General features: G+C 41.1%; 2 protein-coding genes across 9 annotated transcripts in view; one reads left to right on the forward strand and one right to left on the reverse strand.

Annotated features, from left to right (window-relative positions):
* Positions 1–552: 552 nt before the first annotated feature.
* The window catches only part of LOC117483333 (high affinity choline transporter 1-like), a 41,570-nt gene continuing 21,295 nt past the window's right edge, over positions 553–20,827 (forward strand). For 3 of the 8 annotated variants that reach the window (XM_034131630.1, XM_034131633.1, XM_034131636.1), the window contains exons 1-2: positions 553–637; positions 8,013–8,166. The gene's annotated coding sequence lies outside the window, so the exon portion shown is untranslated. Of the gene's footprint in view, positions 638–8,012; positions 8,167–20,827 lie in introns of those variants that run through there. The other 5 variants (XM_034131631.1, XM_034131634.1, XM_034131638.1 and 2 more) reach the window with 4 other exon arrangements.
* On the reverse strand, positions 4,732–6,282 carry LOC117483098. The gene is made up of 2 exons (XM_034131259.1): positions 5,675–6,282; positions 4,732–5,538 (listed from the first exon to the last, which is right to left on the reverse strand). The coding sequence occupies exons 1-2, from the start codon at positions 5,681–5,683 to the stop codon at positions 4,732–4,734; spliced, it is 816 nt and encodes a 271-aa protein (XP_033987150.1). The 5' UTR covers positions 5,684–6,282.

Below are 20,827 nucleotides of genomic sequence, written 5' to 3' on the forward strand. Positions count from 1 at the left end.
CACTACTTAGACTAAAGTGAACTATCTAAACCCTCAGAGAGTCCTTTACCTCACTGAGCTGTAGTTATCAGCCTCTCAGTCTGACAGGAGAGGACTCTCCCTCCAACTCTTTAATAACAGCGCCTTATATCTGGGTGCTAGTGGAGCACGCTCGTGAACTGCGCCGGAGCCTCGCAGCGGGGAAACTGTGGCGCGCATAATTTTACAACTAAAGACACAGCTACACAAAAAACGCAGCATGTGTACGGCTCATGTGTACGGCTCTGAGAATCTGCCTTGGTACAAAGTAGCAGTGAAAACATGGTATGGAATTTCATTGATTTGGGCATTCTCACAATAAGCAAGTGGAATGGATTTGATAATGAAGCACTGACACAGCGCTCTACAACGAGTTGAGAGTGGATAGACCGATTCACGGACTTTCCGCAAAGTAAAAGTGGGGGGGGTCTAAACTAATCATTTTAAAGTGTGGGGGGAGGGGGGGGGGGGACTTGTCCCACCCTCATATAATGGCTGCGACGCCCATGATTGAATATTATTGTATTCTTTTTTCGGAGTTGCACTTTGCAGACGGTCCCTGAGCACTGGTTTCTTCCCCGGCTGCGGATAGAGACCAATGTGTCCAGCTCGGAGGACGGTGCGTATTGGCTTTTTTGATCAAAATGTGATTGTAGTTCGTTGTCAACCTTACCACGGTACTTAGGAGACGTCATTTGTGTCTGAATAACGTTTTGTTCATGAGTTATTGATCCGTGAAATCCGAATCTCCCAATATCGTTCAAACTTTACTGAACTAAGCCAGAACAACAACACAAAATCGCCAGGCCAGCAGGCCACTTAACAGGCCAGGCCATCGGGAGGACCGGGAGGTTTCCCGATGGCCTGGCCTGTTAAGTGTTTTTTTTGTTTTGTTAATGTATGGTGAACGCAACGCTGAGCAAATGTGAGTTTGCCTGCCGACATGGTCACTTCCATACCGATCATACATCAAAGCCCTCGATTGGTCTCTGTGTGTCATTAAAGCTCGGGAGGGTGTGTGTATGTGTGGCGAGTAAACACATATTTCCATTTGAGAGGGGAGTGATTAGTAAAATACGCATGGATAAAAAGAAAACAAATTTAAATAGGTGAAAAAAGGTAAGATAAACTTTAAAAACTTGTTGAGAGCTAAAACCTACAGTCTATGGCTAAAACTAGTCTTTGCTGCTGCCAATAGGAGCAGGGGGGAGAGGAGGGAGAGCGGGGAGACAGGAGAGGCATGGTTCAGGAGCCCAGACACACTCACAACTATAAATGAACCAAAAATAAATAAATAAACAACTTTCAATTTTTTTTTAATATTGGATATGGTATGTTATTAGTTATGGCCATGTTCTTAGGATTTTATGATTATTTAAATGTATACAGTTCTGTTTCATATAGGTGTTTCCATAGATCTCTCTTTATTTTCCCCTCAAAGTGCACCAGATTGATGCATTTAACTCCAAAAAAAATCAGCAACGCTGTAAATATTCACAAATAAATCCAGCAAAATGGCACAAAAAAAAAACTGGTAGTGGCCTGGCTGGGTGTATAATTCCTGGCCTGACTTATTGTCCCAGTCCGTCCCTGCTGCGCAAATGTGGGTTTGCCAGGGTGACTGTCTGTCTACATCAGGGATCACCAACGACATTTGTCCAAGGGCCAAAATGTATCCAATAGACACTATCGCGGGCCAGCGATTTTTATATAGCCCAGAATTTTGAAGTTGTTGACCGGGGGCGAGGGGGTGCAGGGTGCTATTGGAGCACGCGGTACTGCGGACCGCATAAAGCTTAGCAGACTCTTCACGCTAACGAAGGATCACTTCTAGGCAGGGTTGGGAGGGTTACTTTGTAAATGTAATCAGTTACTGAATACTGAATACATGCTCTGAAAGTAATCAGAATACACACTGATAAAAGTAAAACGTTGGATCAACTAAAAAAAATTAGAGTAATCGATCACACGAAATATTTTACATTGACTCAATGAAAGTCCATTTCATCAGATCAATCTGTATATTTTAACTCCAGGCAAACTATTATCTGATAGTGAAGTAAACCAATTATTTTACGTTGTCCTAAATGAAAAAAGTGTGTTGTTACGGACTGAATGTAAAAAAAACATCCAGTTGAACCTGAAATAATTAAACTAAATTCAAAACCATTTCTTAACTAAATCAAACCAATTATTTTACATCGTCTCAAATATAAAATGTAAGTTGTCAGTATCTGAAATGTATAGCAATTATAATTTAAAAATGTTATGATTATATTGCATTTAATGACAAATAACAAATTATTTTAGAGCACATTTATTTGAATGTAAAACAAGTTGTTCACACTGTCACTACCCGATCTGTATCCCTGCCCGATCTGCATTGCGCATGTGCGAGATGGTCCGCCATATTGGACAACTCCGTACGGCAACCCAAATAGGACACTTGACACAGTGGCGTTTGGCAAAGCACAAAAAGAAAACTCAAAAAACCGAGAGAGATGAGTTATTGTTATTACAACGTGACTTCACTGGGTTCTTTTATTTGGGGTTAAGTACATTGTCAGAATAAGTGAAAAATGAATTTAACTTCTGTTAGACAATGTACTTAACCCCAAATAAAAGAACCCAATAAAAAGAGTTGTTAAATAATAGTGAAGTCACGTTGTAATAACAATAACTCATCTCTCTCGGTTCTTTGAGTTTTCTTTTTCTGCTTTGCCAAAAGCCACTGTGTCAAGTGTCCTAGTTGGGTTGCCGTACGGAGTTGTCCAATATGGCGGACCATCTCGCACATGCGCAATGCAGATCGGGCAGGGATGCAGATCAGGTAGTGACACACACAACCAGCTTTGGCCTCTGAGGCAGCCATTACCTGATCTTAAGCAGACATGTTAATAAGTACCACAGTTAAAATGCAGTAATATGCGCCGCTTCCAAACATCAAACTCTTAGAAAAAGGACTTGTCCTGATAATCAACTGCACACTTTTTTAAAGCAACACTGACAACTTGCGCCTGTGAGACATGTAACCTCTGAAAATGAGCAGACATGCATAACTTCTACAGTGAAAATCGGTCATACTGTAAGTGCAACTTCTGAATACAAAACTTTTTTGCACATTATTTACAATGCATAATTATTATAAAACCTTGGTTTTACAAACCTTACCATACAAGAACAATGGTAACTGCAAGTGAGTGAGTGCAAAAAAGTGTCTACTCTGGGATGAACAGCTGGGTTCTCAGTCTATTCACTTTTGGGCTCATCTTTTTTCCCTCAAGCTCCATCAGGACTTTTTGCACAACTTCAAAGTGGATTGCAGTTCTTTAGGATATCTTAAGTTCAGTGCGTATATGAGCCCGAAGAGCATGGCAAAAGCTGTCGCAACCGAGGGCAAGCCGCTGAGGACCTCTGTTCCTTTGATGAGAACCTTGACGTCTTTGGGTCGATGAAACTGATCCTCTTTCCCAATGACAAAGATTGCCATTGTTGCCTGCTCCAGTTCTCCAGCCTCAGCTTCCTGCATATCATGCAAAAAAAAAGGGAAATGGATGAGGACCACAGAGTGTAGTTCAACAGGCCTGAAGCGCAAAAGTTTCTCCAAATTTGCAGCTACCTTTTTAAAAAAACAAGATTATACTGGATAGATGAAAAAAGGAAAGTTCTCAGTTTAGTCGGATGGTTGCCCAAGAGGAAAGCTCAGGAGGTCATCAAAAATTACTAGCTTTCTAACCAAGCAGTTATTTGCATGCAGTACAAATATGTTATTTTTCTTTAATGAACAAACATCTTGTGAGTGAGTGGAATTCTTTGATGAGATGGTCAACAGGTTCACCCAGGTAGATCATTAGAGATTTGAGGATGCATTCTCTTCTGATGGTGATGTCCACAGTCTGAGTAAGAACAGTTATATATATATATTTTAAATCAAATAAAAAGGACTATTCAGCCACTGATCCCACAGAGAAAAAACTCATTCATAGATACCTCATCTAAAACCTGCAAGATCCCGGTGGTCTTCTGTTTCACAACTCCTCCCCTGCTCCTGATGACCTGCAGCAGTTTGGTGGAGTGTTTGTCCAACTGCGCCAAGAACTTTGTCTCCAACGGAAATGTTGTTATGCGCATGAACTCAGCATTTACCTAGAAAATATAAGCAGCATAGAAAACAAAAAACACTGAGAATTTATAATACACATATTTTTTATAAAGAGCCAACGTTTTGATTAAAAGTACTCCAAGTCAGCTTGTATGAAGGTAACATTTAAATTAATTAATCCACATATTTATTGAAAACCACCACCAAATAAAGACACAAAGAGTCATAGATGTAAAGCTTATATTGTGATATATATTAAAAATAAAAACGTCAACATATTTGCCTAGGCTGTCTATAGTTGTTAGTTAGTTGGGCCCTCATTTCTTCTCCACTACAGGCTTACAATCAAGGGTTTCATCAAAAATAATTACCTCTTCCATGTGAAAAAGTGCAGGCCACCGCTCCAAGAGGCCTTCAATGCTTGGCCTCTGATGCACTATTTCTTGTCTTCGGTATCCAAACGTCTTCGCCATCTTTTCTTTTATTGATTGCCGGTTGTTTCTTTTCTGTTGTTCTGCCAAAAGGGAAATTCTCTCTTGCTCCATGCTTTCTGGAGTCTCACCAATCGGCAAGGATGGAAAATGGTTGGCCTCAGCTCGCCTGGCTCTCTTTCAATTCTTCGCAGGGTAGGACTCTTCTTGAGACTTGGTCTTCAACGAGTTCACAGCGAGCTCTGCAGATGTTCCATGTGCTCTGAGTAGAGTCCGGTAGTTGGCCATTTTTACCTTCATCCTTTGTTTCCATCCATAGCTCTCATTGAAAGACCCTGGTTCCTTTAGGCAGGTATGCTTGCTTGTCAATGCCTCAGCAACATCGCTAAAGTCAGCATCTGTAGGGTATGCTTTGTATGTGTAGACTTTATCAGCCAGTTTCTCGAGTATGTCTGAAAGCATTTTTGAGCTTAGTGTCAGTCTAGATTGGTTCTTTGTGTACTCTGCATTTCCTCTCTGTAATTGACATTCTGTGTCATAGGAGAAGACCGGGATTGGAAACACTTTAGGCCACTGCTGTGTTCTTAATGATTCCGAGGAAGAGCTGCTAAGTAGTACTGTGTCATCTGTATTCACAGATCCAGAGGAGGAGTCTTCACTGTACAGTCCACTTGTAGGGGTACTATTTAATGGTATCTCAACTGGGTACAAGACCACAGTTGTAGAATCGGGGTCTAATTCGACAACTTTGATCACTGTTAAATCTTTTATCGCATGTGTCGATGTAAGATTAACAAATGTGTTCCCAAAATCAGTGTCTTTGTACTGTAGCCTTATGTAACCTTCTAATCCACATGAATTCTTGACCTCCTCAATGAGCTCTTCTATTGAGTTGGGAATCCCATTTCGAAGCTCCAGTCTTACGCTGTTGTCGTCGTTTAAGATGATCAGCAATCGAACAGGTGGTTCAATATCAGCCATGGCGCTCTAAGAGAAAGAGAGAAATAGAGGGAATTAATGAAATGCAGGTGTACACTCAATGAATTTTTTCTTTTCAAATTGCATTGTGTTATACTTTACAAAGTATTACATACAAAGTTCATATATATATACTCATTCTGACCTTATACATGAATGTATCTTTTAAGAGTTATCAGCCGCATTCCCCCAACTGTATAGTCAGCCAATGGGTATGGATCAGTCAGTTCATTTGAGTCAAGAAGTTCCACCTTCTTTGTAGGACACGGTTTCAGTTCATAGGCTCTGTAATGTTCCCTATACCATGCACTCAGCTTTCTGACGATGAAAAGCAGCTTATTCTTGATAACAATCATCTGGATTGTTTCCGTGAATTCCGGCAGCCCTGCCAAAGAGCCATGTGCCAGGATCATCCCAATCCTGTAATTTATGCGACTGTAAGATGCATTTTTGACCAAGCACACAGCATCTAAGTCTGGGTGCCTCTGCTTAATATCAAATGCAATGTCCTCTTTCAAAAGGTCAATGGGAAGAGTTGAAACACTTGCTACCTCCAGGGGGGATTCAGGCAAGCTGGACAGGTAAAGGTGATGTGCCATGAGAAACTGATGTCGTTCAGCTAATGACAGTAGCACATTTCTGAAGCAGGTGGAATGCCGCACAACTCTTTTGAAATAGCTGTGCTTTGCTTCAAAACGCATGGTCCATAGCGCAACCAATGGCCCGAACTCACAGATTAACTGCGGATAATGCTCCAAGAAATGGTGTTTAGGTCGAAAGTTTGAGTCTGGGAAAACCTCCTTAACCTGTTTCACGCCTTCCCCCCGGTACCGGGCGGATAAACGCGTCATTTGCAGGAAACAACGTCTAAGGAATCTTAATATTGAATAAAACTATGAATGTGTTATATCCATGTAACGGGAAGAAACTCAGCTAACTGATCTTTTTAATTTTTTTTTTCAAAAAAACCCACAATGCTAGCACTCAGCCTCTGAATTAGCCTCGATCGAAAAAACGGGACCGACAAAGGCACATAAACTCACTCAGAACTCCCTTATTACTTATCCTAGATGCACAACCAAACACTATCTTTTGGTGTCCTGGAGACACTGAATCTAACGGTGCCCACCTCAACACTCAGTGATAAACATTCGCGACGCTATCAACGAAAGCGTACATCATCACATGTGGAGCCAAGAAGCTAAACATGTAAATATGGCTCACCTTGGTCAAAAGTGGTCTTCAATGGCATTAAAACGATAAAAAAACGATGCTGCAGTTAATCCATAGGTTCATCCTATGTGTCTGTGCCTTCTTTGAAATTATTTCTGATAATCCATAAGCAATACAACTGCGTTTTAGTTTCCAAACTCCAGAAGGAGACATTCCTCCAGTTTAGTTTCGCTTTCCACACGCGAAGCGGCAACATTTTTTCTTTATAATGTGTGTCTATGTGAGTCTCCTCCTTCGATTCTATTGGCTCTAACGGTCACAAGGGTATGTCAACCAACCAGATCAAGCAAGGGGGGCCAGAGATAGGTCAAATCCACCCAAATGACCCCAGATGGCCCAGTTTTTGGCTAAATCTCTCTAAAAAGGTCAAATTTCACTTGTTTTGCATCAATCTTGATACAGGGTACTTATTATATGTTGTACTTTGGATTCCTAAAGCTTTTAGTCTACTAACCCATCATCCAAGGGTAGTTTTCACTATCTGTAAAAAATAATTTTTGGACGGACACTATAATTTACAGTTTTTTACTATGTAAAATCTGAATTTTCTTTAAAATAAAAAACATTTATATTGATTCTGACACTTCTACATCCAACTCACAGGTTTATCATTACTTTGAGAAAAGATTATTAATTTAACCCTTTTAGAAGGGAAGATATGGTCATTTGTTCTGGGAATGTCATTTTCGAGCCTGAGACCTGAAAAACAGGCTCAGAGTGGAACAGGTTAAATCTCACTCTGTGCTCAGAGATCTTGAAGCTCAAATATCCAATTGACTCAGGAGTATGAACTGGAGAGACAACCAGGTCCACAATGTCTTTTAAATCACCAAGAAGTTGCCAGGCTGGTTCATTGATGGGCACTTTCTGTCCAAGCAAAAGTGTAAAAAATCGTAGTAAACTCCAGTTTTCGTGTGCATTTCCACCAATTGTTTTATTGGATGCATAGGCTAGTGGAACAGGGTGGGGGCGATTGGTTCGATCAGTCCATTTATAGGGAAAATCTTCTATCGCCTTGTTCAAAGTGGCCAAAGTAAAATATTTCTTGGAAATGAATACAGTCAGACAGAGAGCTATTTCAACAGGGATTATTCCCTCGAATAAATCATGGACAATGTCTGGAGGAAAACCAGTGGTAACATTGAAATGGGAAAGTTTTTCTGAAAGAACACAGCTTCTCTTAACACCATAACAATTGGCCAAAGAATTTTCCTCAATGGTTTGCAGATGATTTTTGTGATTCTCCTCAGTTCTCCGAGAAAAGCATCCAGCTTCCCTGGCCTGGAAATCTAATTTATCTGCTGTACAAAACCTGCAACTAAATCTGCTGGAAAAACTCTCAACAAAACCAGCAATACCGTGTGCTCCAAGGTTGTCAGCAACACAGGGATGCAAACTCATCAGGTATGAAAAAGGTGACAAGGATCCGAGCCCCCCGACCCCACGGAATATCGGCTTTAAAATGAGGAATAACAGAGGATTTTAGCAGTCAGAACAACTAAAGCAGCAGTTAATAATAACAGAAACGCCAAAGAGTCACATCTAATAGAAATATATTTAAGCATTTATTTTAATTGTGTAGCAGTCAGTTTATAATTTTGGCAGGACTGTTGAGCATTTTGAAAATGTATTTTCATGACTCTGTGCAAGGCTGTCTTTCTATCTTTATAGCCAGTGGTGTAAAGTAACTAAGTTCATAAACTCAACAAGTACTATACTTAGGTACAATTTTGAGATACTTGTACTTTATTTAAGTATTTCAATGTTTTGCTACTTTGTTCTTCTTCTCCTCTACAGTTCAGAGGTAAATGGTGTACTTTTCCTCCACTACATGTATTTAATACCTTTAGTTACTTTACAGATGTGGATGAATGATGTGAAATATAATCAAGTGTTAAATCAGACTGTAGTTCCACCTGGAGTAAATTCACAAGCTACCCTGCAGTATACAAAGTCATTCAAACTAGCTGCACCTTTACCAGCTTTGAGAACACTTTAATGATCAATCATTATAAAACATATCATATATATTATTCTGAAATGGACCAATCTGCACAATGACTACTTTTACTGTCGCTACTTTAACTATATTTTGATAATACTTTTCTACTTTTACTTGAGGAACATTTTGAATGCAGGACTTTTACTGTAACAGAGTATTCCTACACTCTGGTACTTCTACTTTTACTCAAGTACAATATCTGAGTACTTATACTTTTACTCAAGTACAAGATCTGAGTACTTCTACTTTACTCAAGTACAATATCTGAGTACTTCAACTTTTACTCAAGAACAAGATCTGAGTGCTTCTACTTGTACTCAAGTACAAGACCTGAGTACTTCAACTTTTACTCAAGTACAAGATCTGAGTGCTTCTACTTTTACTCAAGTACAAGATCTATACTTATACCACCTCCGTTTATAGGCTATGAAAGAAACTATTTGAAAACGAAGGCTAAAGCTAACGTTAGCAGATAGTGACAATGTATGCTAGTTAGCTAGCTCAACGATTCATTAAATAATATTGCGACAGAAACACTTTTCAGTGCACATCACGCTCTGCCGCTCAGGTCAGGGAGCTCTGCTCTGAACACCCCGTTCTAACCAGCGGTCCAGTCTGTGCCACAGTGACTTTGGACCGCACAGTTAATATTAACGAACGCACCGTAGGTAATGTAGCTGCTGAAGCTAGACCCTCATCCCGGAGCAGCAGAGCCTTATTATACATCCATGAGCAGAGCTGACAGGCAGGAAGACTTGTGCTCGCGCTTCATTATAATATATAAAAAAAGAACACCATGCGTGTCATGATGGCACATAACAGCTCGCGGCCGCAGATTACTCCGGGTCCCAGACCCCCCCCATACCCCAAAAATATGTTTATTGCAGATCTACATGAATCACACAAACGACCTATTTTGGAATCAAAACGGCGAATTTCGCCGAAAGGTGACAAGTTTGCATCCCTGGCAACAACACACTGCACTGTGCCCTTTAAATGTTTGCCCAACTTTTCCACAAAAACACCCTGTTGTTCTAATGTTATGAGATCCCTTAACAAAGGTTCTAACACTTTTTCATAACCATAGACTTTCACATCATTGGTATTAATCAATGCAGCCAAATGAATAGAGGACAAGGAAGAATGACAACCAGGTGGAAGATTGCCTAAAATCCAATATAAGGCACAGATTTTGTGTCTTCTACGGGATGTTCCAAGTGGATTGCATATTTCAAAATCGTCAACATACAAAATCAAAGAAATCGAACACTCTTTTGAGAGAATAGAATGTCTTTTAAAGAGAAGACCATCCCAAAAAGATCTGTATACCTGCTTATCACTCTCCCTTTGCTGATATTTTTCCTTCAAATGTACAGCCTTATTAAGTATAGTTTCACAGTTTAAAAGTTGCTGCAAAGATTTTAGTATAGGCACATACTGAAAAAAACTTCTATTCTTTCGGTCTAACACATACTCCACTGGTTCAACAACATTAAAGTGTTTTCTATAATATTTCTTCCGTTTCCAAGTGGTTGACAGTGGACCACGGTTTCCTATTGCAGCTTGAATGGGATTCAAAGAGCAAAGTTCAGTGGCCAACTCTTTCACAACTGATTCATCAACTTGGCAATTGCGATCTTGTAAGAAGTGGATTATAGTCTTTTGGGTAACTGGCAGAGAGGCAGTACCAATTAAATATTGCAGCTCTTCTAGAAGCTCATTCACAGCTGCACTTGATACAAGAAAATAATTTTCTAATTTAAGTAGGACTGAGGCAAGTTTTAATTCAATATCTGTCGAAACTGTTGATTCTTCATCAGGAAGTTCTTCAGATGGCAAATCATCATTCAACTGATCAGTAGTACCCGTTTCAAATGATTCTACAACATCATACCCATCAACAATTCCAGGCTTGAAATCATTAAGTGTATGTGGGGTATGCTTCCTCCATTTGTGAGTATTGAAAGCTCCGTAATGATTTGTTTTGTATGAGCAACCAGAAAACATACAATTTACAAATTCATGATTTTTCAAATGCTGCCTGATATGTTGAAAATAGTCTGGCTCAGTAGAATGCAGATTGTTGTCGCAAACATGGCACTTGAGTGTTGAAAATCTATTGTTCTGTGAAGATTGTTGAGCAGAATGGAATTTGCTTAGATGAGTGAGTAGAGCTTTCCATGTCTTGCATGTGCATGGGCAATTCTCATGAATACAGGGGTAGGCACGACCCCGCCCATAATGCTGATGATCAAGCTTGTAGTGTTTTAAAAGTTCCGATCTTCTTGAAAATGAATTGTCACAGTCTTTACATTTCCACATGCATGGATAACTGAGGAAACAGGAGATACAAGAGATACCTTTAGTGTACCGAGTAGACAACGCTGTAACTTTTTGTAAGTGATTTGGTAGAAAATTGCTCTGCTTGATGTGTCAAAATCGATTGAATACTACATGTTTGCCAGAGCCCAATTTGAAGGGTGGCCTGATTATAGCGAATACTCTCATGACATTTTTTTTTTTTTTTTTTTTAAACTTACCACAAGCAATGACCATTCACAGGAACATCCACATGGGTAGAACAGTAGGAATAGATGGCTGCTTCCCTGAAGTGAGAAAACCTTTCATTAGTCTTTAATTAGCCATCAAAGTGTCTAAGCTACAAGAAGATCATTGACATATTAAAAATATATCAAACATTAAACTTAAATTCGTTACTCAAAGCCTATACTTTATTTTAGGACAGTGGTCAACATTTTGGTGATGTAAAAATATATAACACAATGTTGTAAACTAACGTTACATTTACAATATCTTTATCAATTGAACTCGAAAATTCAAATATAAGTCGCTCGTCAATATGAAAGAAGCCCACTTACTCTGTCCTTAAATTGAAGTTTAACACCAGAATTTCTACTCTGGTAATAAATACAAATTCATAGTCTTATCTATTTATTTACAATAGAAAACATGCAGCCCACCTGTTCATACTGTTTACAGGCCACCAAGCCTCAGTTAAGAAAAGTTAAAGTTGATACTTAATGTTTGTGTGAGTATATCTGCCTTTGAATCTGGCCATGACTCATGCCGAGCGCTGCTAACGCTAACGCTAACGCTAACGCTAACGCTAACGCTAACGCTATCATGCTTTATTCAGACATTGACTTTAGCCTTTAGTCGAATTGGAGTCATGGTTACAGTCCGCTAGCTCAGTTAAGAACATTTAACGTTACAGTTAATGTTGTGTTGAGAAGTATATGCTCTGCTGAGTGTTCTTCACTGGATAATGTGTGGTCTGAATAAAGCATGCTAAACGTTAGCGCATGCTAAACATTAGCGCAAGCTTTTACAGCCTACTCAGTCAGAGTCACGGCCAGACACACGTAGGCTAATGTTTCCCATAAATAACGTTACCTTTTCTTAACTGAGCTACCGGACTGTAGTAACGTTAGCCACCCATAACTCCAAGCGGGCTAAAGCTAATGTCTGAATAAAGCATGCTAGCGTTAGCTTATAAGGGCTATCAACAGCCGGTCAGAGTCAACGGAAGATATACTCAGACAAACGTTAATGTTTCGGTATGTGAAATTATATTATATATATATTAATATTATTTTATCCTTACCAGTATCACATGTGCTCGTTTTCCAAGTGTCTGGATGAAGTCTGCTGGTTAGCTCCACCGAACTGCGAAAGACAGCGCGTGTACTGCCAGAACATTCTGTGTGCGGTGTCATCAATGCAATGCGCATGCACAAATTAAGCTTGATTTAATAAAACTACATTGAACAAATGAATGGTTTCAGTTTCAATGTCCTTCTGTCAGTTTATATTCTATCAATATAAAACAATAGGTTCAACCATAAATATAAATCAGGAATATTAGTTTAAATAATGAAACTAATAATTTAAAATTATTTGAGTGAGAATAAACACATCAAACGAACAACCACTATGTTTTACTTTTATCAGTGCAGTTACAGTTACGTGTCTTAAAAAAGTAACGTATTCAGATTACTTTTAGAATACTTTTGGAATACTTTATTTTTCCATAACAGATGGCTATGTTTTGGTGAACAGGAGACACTTATTTTACTGTTTTAATGGCTTATCAAGAGCACAAACACAACATCTTGGTGTCATTCTGGACAGCTCCCTCTCATCTGCACCCCACATAAAAAACATCACCCGGACTGCATTCTTTGTACCAGTGGCGTAGCCAGGAATTATTGTGTGGGTGGGCCTGGAGAAATGTAGGTGGGCCAGGGGGAGACTTATTAAGCGTGGGGTCTGAGCTGAAACTTCATTAATGATTTTAATGATTTTTTAATGCACTAATTGAACATAAGCATAAACTAGCAGTGAAAACAAAAACATAGGCACGGCTTTAACGGTACTTTTATCTTTTTTTTTGGAGAAAAAAATAAGGTAAACTAACTAACACAAATTGTGAACAAAACTATCATTGCTTTTTATTTTAATTAAATACATAATATTTCACATCAAAAGAAACAACAGTGTTTTAACAAATCGTATTAAATAATGTGATGACAGAACTGTAAACAGAATAGCTGAAACTTTAACAAAATAAATAACTCTAAATTACCTCTAATCATTAGCCCATGTTTGTATAATTGAGTTAACTCCGTGTGTTGCTGCTAGCATACATAACACCTGACGTGGAAAAGTTACTCGTGGATGGGGCTACAGCGCTACTAGAAAGACAGTCGAACCTGGTGCATTTCTCCGTTTGAATGTGGTGCACTTTTACAAGATGTTTAGACAAATTACTCGTGTTACCGCCCTTCCATGCTAAACTCTTATTGCACTTTTGGTAACGAGCATTGTCCACATCGAACAGGTAAAGTTTAACCACACCTCGGAGCGCATTCTCTCCGCCATCTCCTCCGTGTGTGTGTGTTGTTGCATGTACAGTAGCAGCTGCGTGTGTGTAAACTGCCCCGCCCCCTCGCACACAGACGGGGGAGAGAGATCTCTCGTCTGGATTGGAAAGATCGAAAATACTAAAAATAATCATAGACGCATTTTGCTGTCTTTTTGCATATTAGAAACAGAGTTGGCGACACTAAAACTGCAATATAATGTTTGTGTAGCAATAATACATATGAGATATATTTTTTACATGTCTCCAGTACCGACCGATAACGTCGGAGCTTAATGGTACCACGGTCTTTAATAATTCAGCCCTGGGGCTCGGTACCCATCCCTACACATGACTGGCTCGGCGGCCACAGGTTGTTTATCCTTGACAGTCGCACAGTGGGCACACACTGAGCGTTTTCATATTCAGCAAATGTGTACACGCTTCACTGCAGACCTCAAGAAGAAATAAGACTTTCGTTAACTCACGGCAAAACCTACTTTACTTACTAATTTACTCACGGTAAAAAAATGCACTCCCTATTCCATTGTCATGAAGGTGGAATCTAACTATATCCAGAATAAGTTTGATTGGATCCAGCTAGAAACATGTTTATTTCTGCTGTAAAGTTGGGCATTTTAACATGGGGGTCTATGGGAATTGCTCCTTTCTGCATCCATCCCCTGTTGGCCACTAGAGGAACTGCAGTTTGTGGCACTTCCTTCTGGGCTTCCCGGCTCTGCGCTATAACGCGCTGATTGGCTGTGGGTGGGCCAGACGTGCATGTGGGTGGGCCCAGGCCCACCCGGGCCCACCCACAGCTACGCCACTGCTTTGTACTGTCTGAAATATAAGTGAATGTAGGTTAAAATGAATGTGTTTTTTATAATGTTATTCTTCATGTGAAGTTCAACATGATATTAACACAGCAATAGATAGAGTTAGCGGCTAGCAGGCTAACACAGTGTTGCATTTAGCCACTTATATTGCTCTCAGGAGATGGTGGTGATCAAAATAAAGCTAAAAGGGAAATTAATATAGGCTAGATCCTTTCTATCCTATATTAAGGCTAGTAGCTTGGGTCCCAAATATAAGTTAATGTATGTTTTCTTTAAGGTATTTCTTCATGTGAACTTCAACATAACAACACTTGTGTTTTCCACATCAATCATGCTTCCTGTTTTTCCATTATTACATTAGCCATAGGTTCTTCCATTCATTGAGCTCCATTCAACCGTGGGCTCCTTTTCAAACAGGGTCAAGTCATTACAGCATATGACTTGAATGACTAAGCACCCACAACAATCCCATGTAGTCATTTAGAGGTCAGCAGCAGCAGAATAACCCTGTGAATCAAATCTGAGCTGAGTCTCTGAGTCAGTGTCCAGAGGGGGGGGTTCCTTCTGGTGGGTCAGAGGGTCAAAAGAGTGGCGAGCCATTTTTGTGTTGATGGCCTCATGTATCAGCGAGAAAGTGGCAGGGGGTGTAAGGGGTAAACAGTGATGAGAGAGTGGCAAATAAAGACCTGACTGTTGATCAGAGGTGGGAGAAGTACTCAGATCTTGTACTTGAGTAAAAGTCGAAGTACCAGAGTGTAGGAATACTCTCCCTGCTGAAAAAACCCAGCATAGACCAGCTTAAGATGGTTGCTGGTTTTAGCTGGTTTTAGCTGGTGTTAGGCTGGCTTAGTTGGTTTACCAGGCTGGACAAACATTGACCAGCATGGTTCAAGGTTCAAGGTTCTTTATTGTCAATCTGACATAGTTACAGAGTAATTATGTAGTTGAAAATCTTATGTCACAGGCTTCTCCAACAATGCAACATAATAACATAATAACAATAAGAGCAAGAGCAATACAAAAAGAATAATAGTTATAAAATAAAATAAAGTTATGATGTGGAATAGTGCAACAGAGTCTATATACAAGTTATTGGAATGATATATATATATATATTAGGTATTAGATACATACTACTGAGTAGCAGATGAATGTTTGAAGTTGTTTCAACAGTTCAATTGTTTAACAGTCTCACTGCCCGCGGGAAGAAACTGTCTCCGAATCTTCTTGTCCTTGCCAGGATGCTGCGGTAACGTCTGCCAGACGGCAACAGAAAGAACAGTTTGTGGCTGGGGTGATGGGGGTCTTTGATAATCCGTAGTGATTTCTTCCTGAGCCGCTGGGAGTAAAGGTCCTCCATGGATGGCAGCTCCGTCCTGGTGATGTGCTGTGCAGTTTTCACCACCCTCTGTAAAGCCTTACGATCGAGGTCGGTGCAGCTGCCGTACCAGGCCGTCATGCTGCCAGTGAGGATACTCTCTATCGTGCACCTGTAGAAGTTGCAGAGTATCCTGGGATCCATTTTGAACCTCCTCAGCCTGCGGAGGAAGAAGAGCCGCTGTCGAGCTTTCTTGGTGATGGTGGTGGTGTGAAGAGACCATGTCAGGTCCTCAGTGATGTGGACCCCAAGGAACCTGAAGCTTTTGACTCTCTCCACCGTAGTCCCATTGATGGCGATGGGGGCGTGTCCCTCTCCCTGCTGCTTCCTGTAATCCACAATCAGCTCCTTTGTTTTGCTGATGTTGAGATGGAGGTTGTTATCCTGGCACCAAGATGTCAGGTTTTTGACCTCCTCTCTGTATGCCATCTCGTCATCGTCTGTGATCTGGCCGATGACGGTCGTGTCATCAGCAAACTTCACGATGGTGTTGGAGCTGTGTGTGGCCACGCAGTCGTGGGTGAACAGGGAGTAGAGGAGAGGGCTGAGCATGCAGCCTTGAGGGGCACCGGTGTTGAGGATCAGGGTGGAGGATGTGATGTTTCCCACCCGCACTGCCTGGGGTCTGCCCGTCAGGAAGTTCAGGATCCAGTCACAGAGGGCGCTGTTGAGCCCGAGGTCTCTGAGCTTGATGGCCAGCTTGGAGGGCACAATGGTATTGAATGCTGAACTGTAGTCAATGAACAGCATTCTCACATATGTGTTCCTGTTCTTCGGTTCCAGGTGTGAGAGGGCAGTGTGGAGGGTGAGGGCTATGGCGTCGTCTGTGGACCTGTTTGCTCTGTAGGCAAACTGCAGGGGGTCCAGAGATTCAGGGAGGGAGGAGGTGATGAATGATTTGACTAACCGCTCAAAGCACTTCATTACGGTGGAGGTGAGTGCTACTGGGCGGTAGTCGTTGGGGCAGGTGATGATTGTCTTTTTCGGGACAGGAACGATAGTGGAATGTTTGAAGCATGTGGGGACTACAGACTGCAGCAGGGACCTGTTGAAGATGTCTGTGAACACCTCTGCCAGCTGAACTGCACACACCCTGAGAACACGGCCAGGGATGCCATCAGGTCCAGGAGCCTTGTGTGGGTTAACCCTTTTAAAGGATTTACACACATCTGCCCTATTTAAAACAAAAGGGCAGTGTAGCTCCTGGTCCATCTGTACCTCCACAGCCTGGCTGCTCTCAAAGCGTGCAAAAAAACTGTTCAGCTCATCTGGGAGAGATGCGCACGCAGACACTCCCGCAGCACCCCCCGCTGCTCCTTTGTAGTCAGTCATTGTCCTTAGTCCCGCCCACATATTCCTAGTGTTACAGCCTTTGAAGTCAGATTCCACCTTCTCTTTGTACTGTCTCTTTGCATTTTTAATTGCTCTCCGGAGATCATACCTAGACTTCCTGTACTCCTCCAAATCCCCCGCTCTGTGCGCGATAGTGCGCGCTTTCAGCTTGCCGCGCACATCGGAGTTTATCCAGGGCTTTTGATTTGGGAATGTCCGTATAGAAACCTTCGGTACCACGTCATCGATGCATTTCCCAATGTAGCAGATGACAGTGTCCGTGTGTGTGTTGATGTTATTGTCCTCAAACACACTCCAATCCGTAGATGCAAAGCAATCCTGCAGTGCTGAATCTGACTCCTCGCTCCATCGCTGTACTGTCTTTGTAATCGGTCTGTCCCTTTTAAGTTTCTGCTTGTACGCAGGCAACAACAGTAGTGAGATATGGTCTGATTTGCCGAAGGGAGGGCGAGGGAGAGCCTTATATCCATTCCGCGCGTCGGGCAGTTGATGTGTTGGTAATATTTTGGCAAAACCTTCTTCATGTTGGCGGTGTTGAAATCTCCGGCCACTCAGCCCTTTTTACCCCAGGGCACTTAGTACAGATCGCGTTCACACCGGAGTACTTTTCCCTGAGGGAAGATTACGCAAATGAGCCGCTGACGTCACTTCTTCTTCTTCTGCTTTGGCTTTACTGGCAGGCCACAAACCACTTCACGGCGAGTACAGTAGGTGGCGGTATGCACCTTAAAGTTGTTTGCAATCCGCTACAAAACAAGAGAAGAAGAAGAAGAATACTGCGACGCCCACCCACTCGCTGTACATTAGGCGTCTGTTGTTTACCTTCCGACCTCAGACATGATGGAGATGGAGTCGACTGAAGTTGTGCTGTTTGTGCTCATGTTATACAGCTTTGTAACTGAGTTAATGCAGCCTGAGCAACTTGCGTACAATAACAAAACAAGCCGAGCACGAGTGGTGGTGGAGAACGCTTTTGGCAGACTGAAGGGCAGGTGGCGGTGCTTGATGAAAAGAAACGACTGCAAGATGGACAAGATCAAAATCCAGGTGGCAGCATGTTGCATATTACATAACCTTTGTGAAAGTAATGAGTACAGGGACGAATGGACTGCCTTACCGGCGACCCAGCTTTATGAGGCATCTGAACAGCGTGTAAATTGGACATTGTAAACATTTTGACAATAAAGCTGATCTTTTGTACAGTGCTTATGTTTCTCTTTTATTTTCCAGTCAAGACAGGCAACATTACAATAGTGTACAGTGTGGCAATATAACAACGATAAACTGTGCCAGGTGTGTTGTATGCACAGTAAATAGGCTCAGCAGCAAACCCACCTTTATTATTTATTATATATCTTCCTGAGACCCACTGCATCCGTCACTATGGAAACCTACATGTTAGTTTCGGCCCATAGTGGACTCCATTTTGTGTTGTGTAAAATGGGGGGGGAATTAAAAGTTTGCAAATCCCCATGTCCTCCTCAGAGGACAATCATAAAAACTAGAGATGTCCCGATCCGATCACGTGATCGGGGATCGGAGCCGATCACGTGATTTTCAAAAGATCGGAATCGGGAGAAAAAAATCGGGGATTGGGAATTATTTATTTTTTTTTTTTTATAAAATATTTTTATTTTATTTAATGTTACAAAACAAAAATGACCATGTTCACGTCTTAAAGTCATCCTGAGGCCTTAGTTTTGGTTTAAAATTACTGTGCTAGTGGAGCCTCGCAGCGGCGAAACTGTGGCGCGCTACAATGTAGGTGCGCCACGTTTGTGCTTCAGAGGAGGCTACCTCCGCAAAATGAGGCCCCATCCGCGAGGGGTCTGCGTGACCTGCGTGTAGGGAGGGGTGGCCCTGTATAATAACGTCATATTAAATGCAGTAATTTGGTCTTTAGCAACAGCTTGTGAGAGCAGCGCATTCATCGGTATTCGTTTTAATGCTGTCAGTTTTTTGACGGCCTGTGTGTTGATGGGACTTCTCATGCTCCCTAAATGTTTCCCCTGCCTTTCGCCAGTTGTTAAACCCTGCTTTCACAAAACTCCCATCCCTGATCTTGTCTGCACTGATGAGCTTCTTTTCTATAGCAGAGCAACAGAAGAAGCACACCGCATTATCACTTGCAAATCTCGTATATAGTGAAGCTTTTTATAGACTGCTTACACTAAAATGCTAACTTAAAAATAGTAACTCAAAATAAAACTTTTGTATTGATTTGTTTAGTGAACTTTTTGGCGTTGCAGTTACAACTCTCCGCCAACAGATGGGGGTGCTGCAGCCCCCTCAGCACCCCCCCTTCCCGCGTCCCTGCCATTACTTTTATTTTAAATCAAATGCACCTGTTTTAGATTATATATTTATTTTGATGTATAGGTTGATTTGCAGGTTGGTTGTTATTTGTATAATTATTGTATTGTTACTGTGTATTTTATTATATTAACTATCTATTTATTGCTATTTATTAAATTAAAATACTGTTATGAACACTTTACAATGTCAGCTATGCTGGTATGCTGTTTTTTTTAGCTGGCCAGGATGGCTGGTTTAGCTGGTTTAGCACCAGCTAAACCAGCTAAACCAGCTAAAGTGTCAAAACCCCTCTAAACCAGCCAACCATTCCATTCCATATCTACTGCAGCTAAGTTGGTCTAAGCTGTTTTTTTCAGCAGGGCTGTTACAAAGGTTACTCAAGTAAAAGTACAGAAGTATTGGCATCTGCTCCTAGTACTAGACTCCTGGTACTAGGATGGGTTAAATGCAGAGGCCAAATTTCACTGTGTGTGCTGTGTGCTCTGCATGTGTGACCATTAAAAGAGGGTTTCATCCCTCCCAATTCTATTCTAATTCTAATTCTATCAAAATATAGTTCAAGTACCAAAAGTAGTCATTGTGCAGATTGGTCCGTTTCAGAATAATATATATGATATGTTTTATAATGATTGATCATTAAAGTGTTATCAAAGCTGGTAAAGGTGCAGCTAGTTTGAATGACTTTGTATACTGCAGGGTAGCTTGTGAATTTACTCCAGGTGAAACTTAAAGGGGACCTATCATGCAAAATGCACTTTTGTACGTCTTTTATACATGAATATGTGTCCCCGGTGTTCCAGGGAACTCACCAAGTGTCAGAAAACACAACCCTCTCTATTTTCCTCCATACCCAAATCTCTAAAAAAGGGGCTGCAACGGATCTGATAAAAACTGATCCAGATTTGAACACTGTCCTGACGTCAGGACGGTGGCGCTACGGCTATTGGGCCAACTCCACCAATCAGGAGGAGACAGCCATGGCCATTGCCGTTCGAAAGCGCTGGAGACGCTGTAGTACATATGCCAGGCCAGTAGATGGTGCTGTTCTCACTGAATCTGCCCTTGCACAAACAGAGCTAAAAAATGTCAAATTGAGCAAAATGAGGCATGGCTAAAATGCATGATCTGTTTGGTATTTTGAAAAAAAAAAAGTATAAATATGCCTTATATAGGTATACACTATATTATTCAAATATAGCATGATAGGTCCACTTTAAGTCTGATTTAAGACTTGATTATATTTCAAATCATTCATCCAGATCTGTAAAGTAACTAAAGGTATTAAATACATGTAG

The sequence above is a fragment of the Trematomus bernacchii genome, unplaced genomic scaffold (assembly GCF_902827165.1).
Source record: "Trematomus bernacchii unplaced genomic scaffold, fTreBer1.1, whole genome shotgun sequence".
Lineage (NCBI taxonomy): Eukaryota > Metazoa > Chordata > Actinopteri > Perciformes > Nototheniidae > Trematomus > Trematomus bernacchii.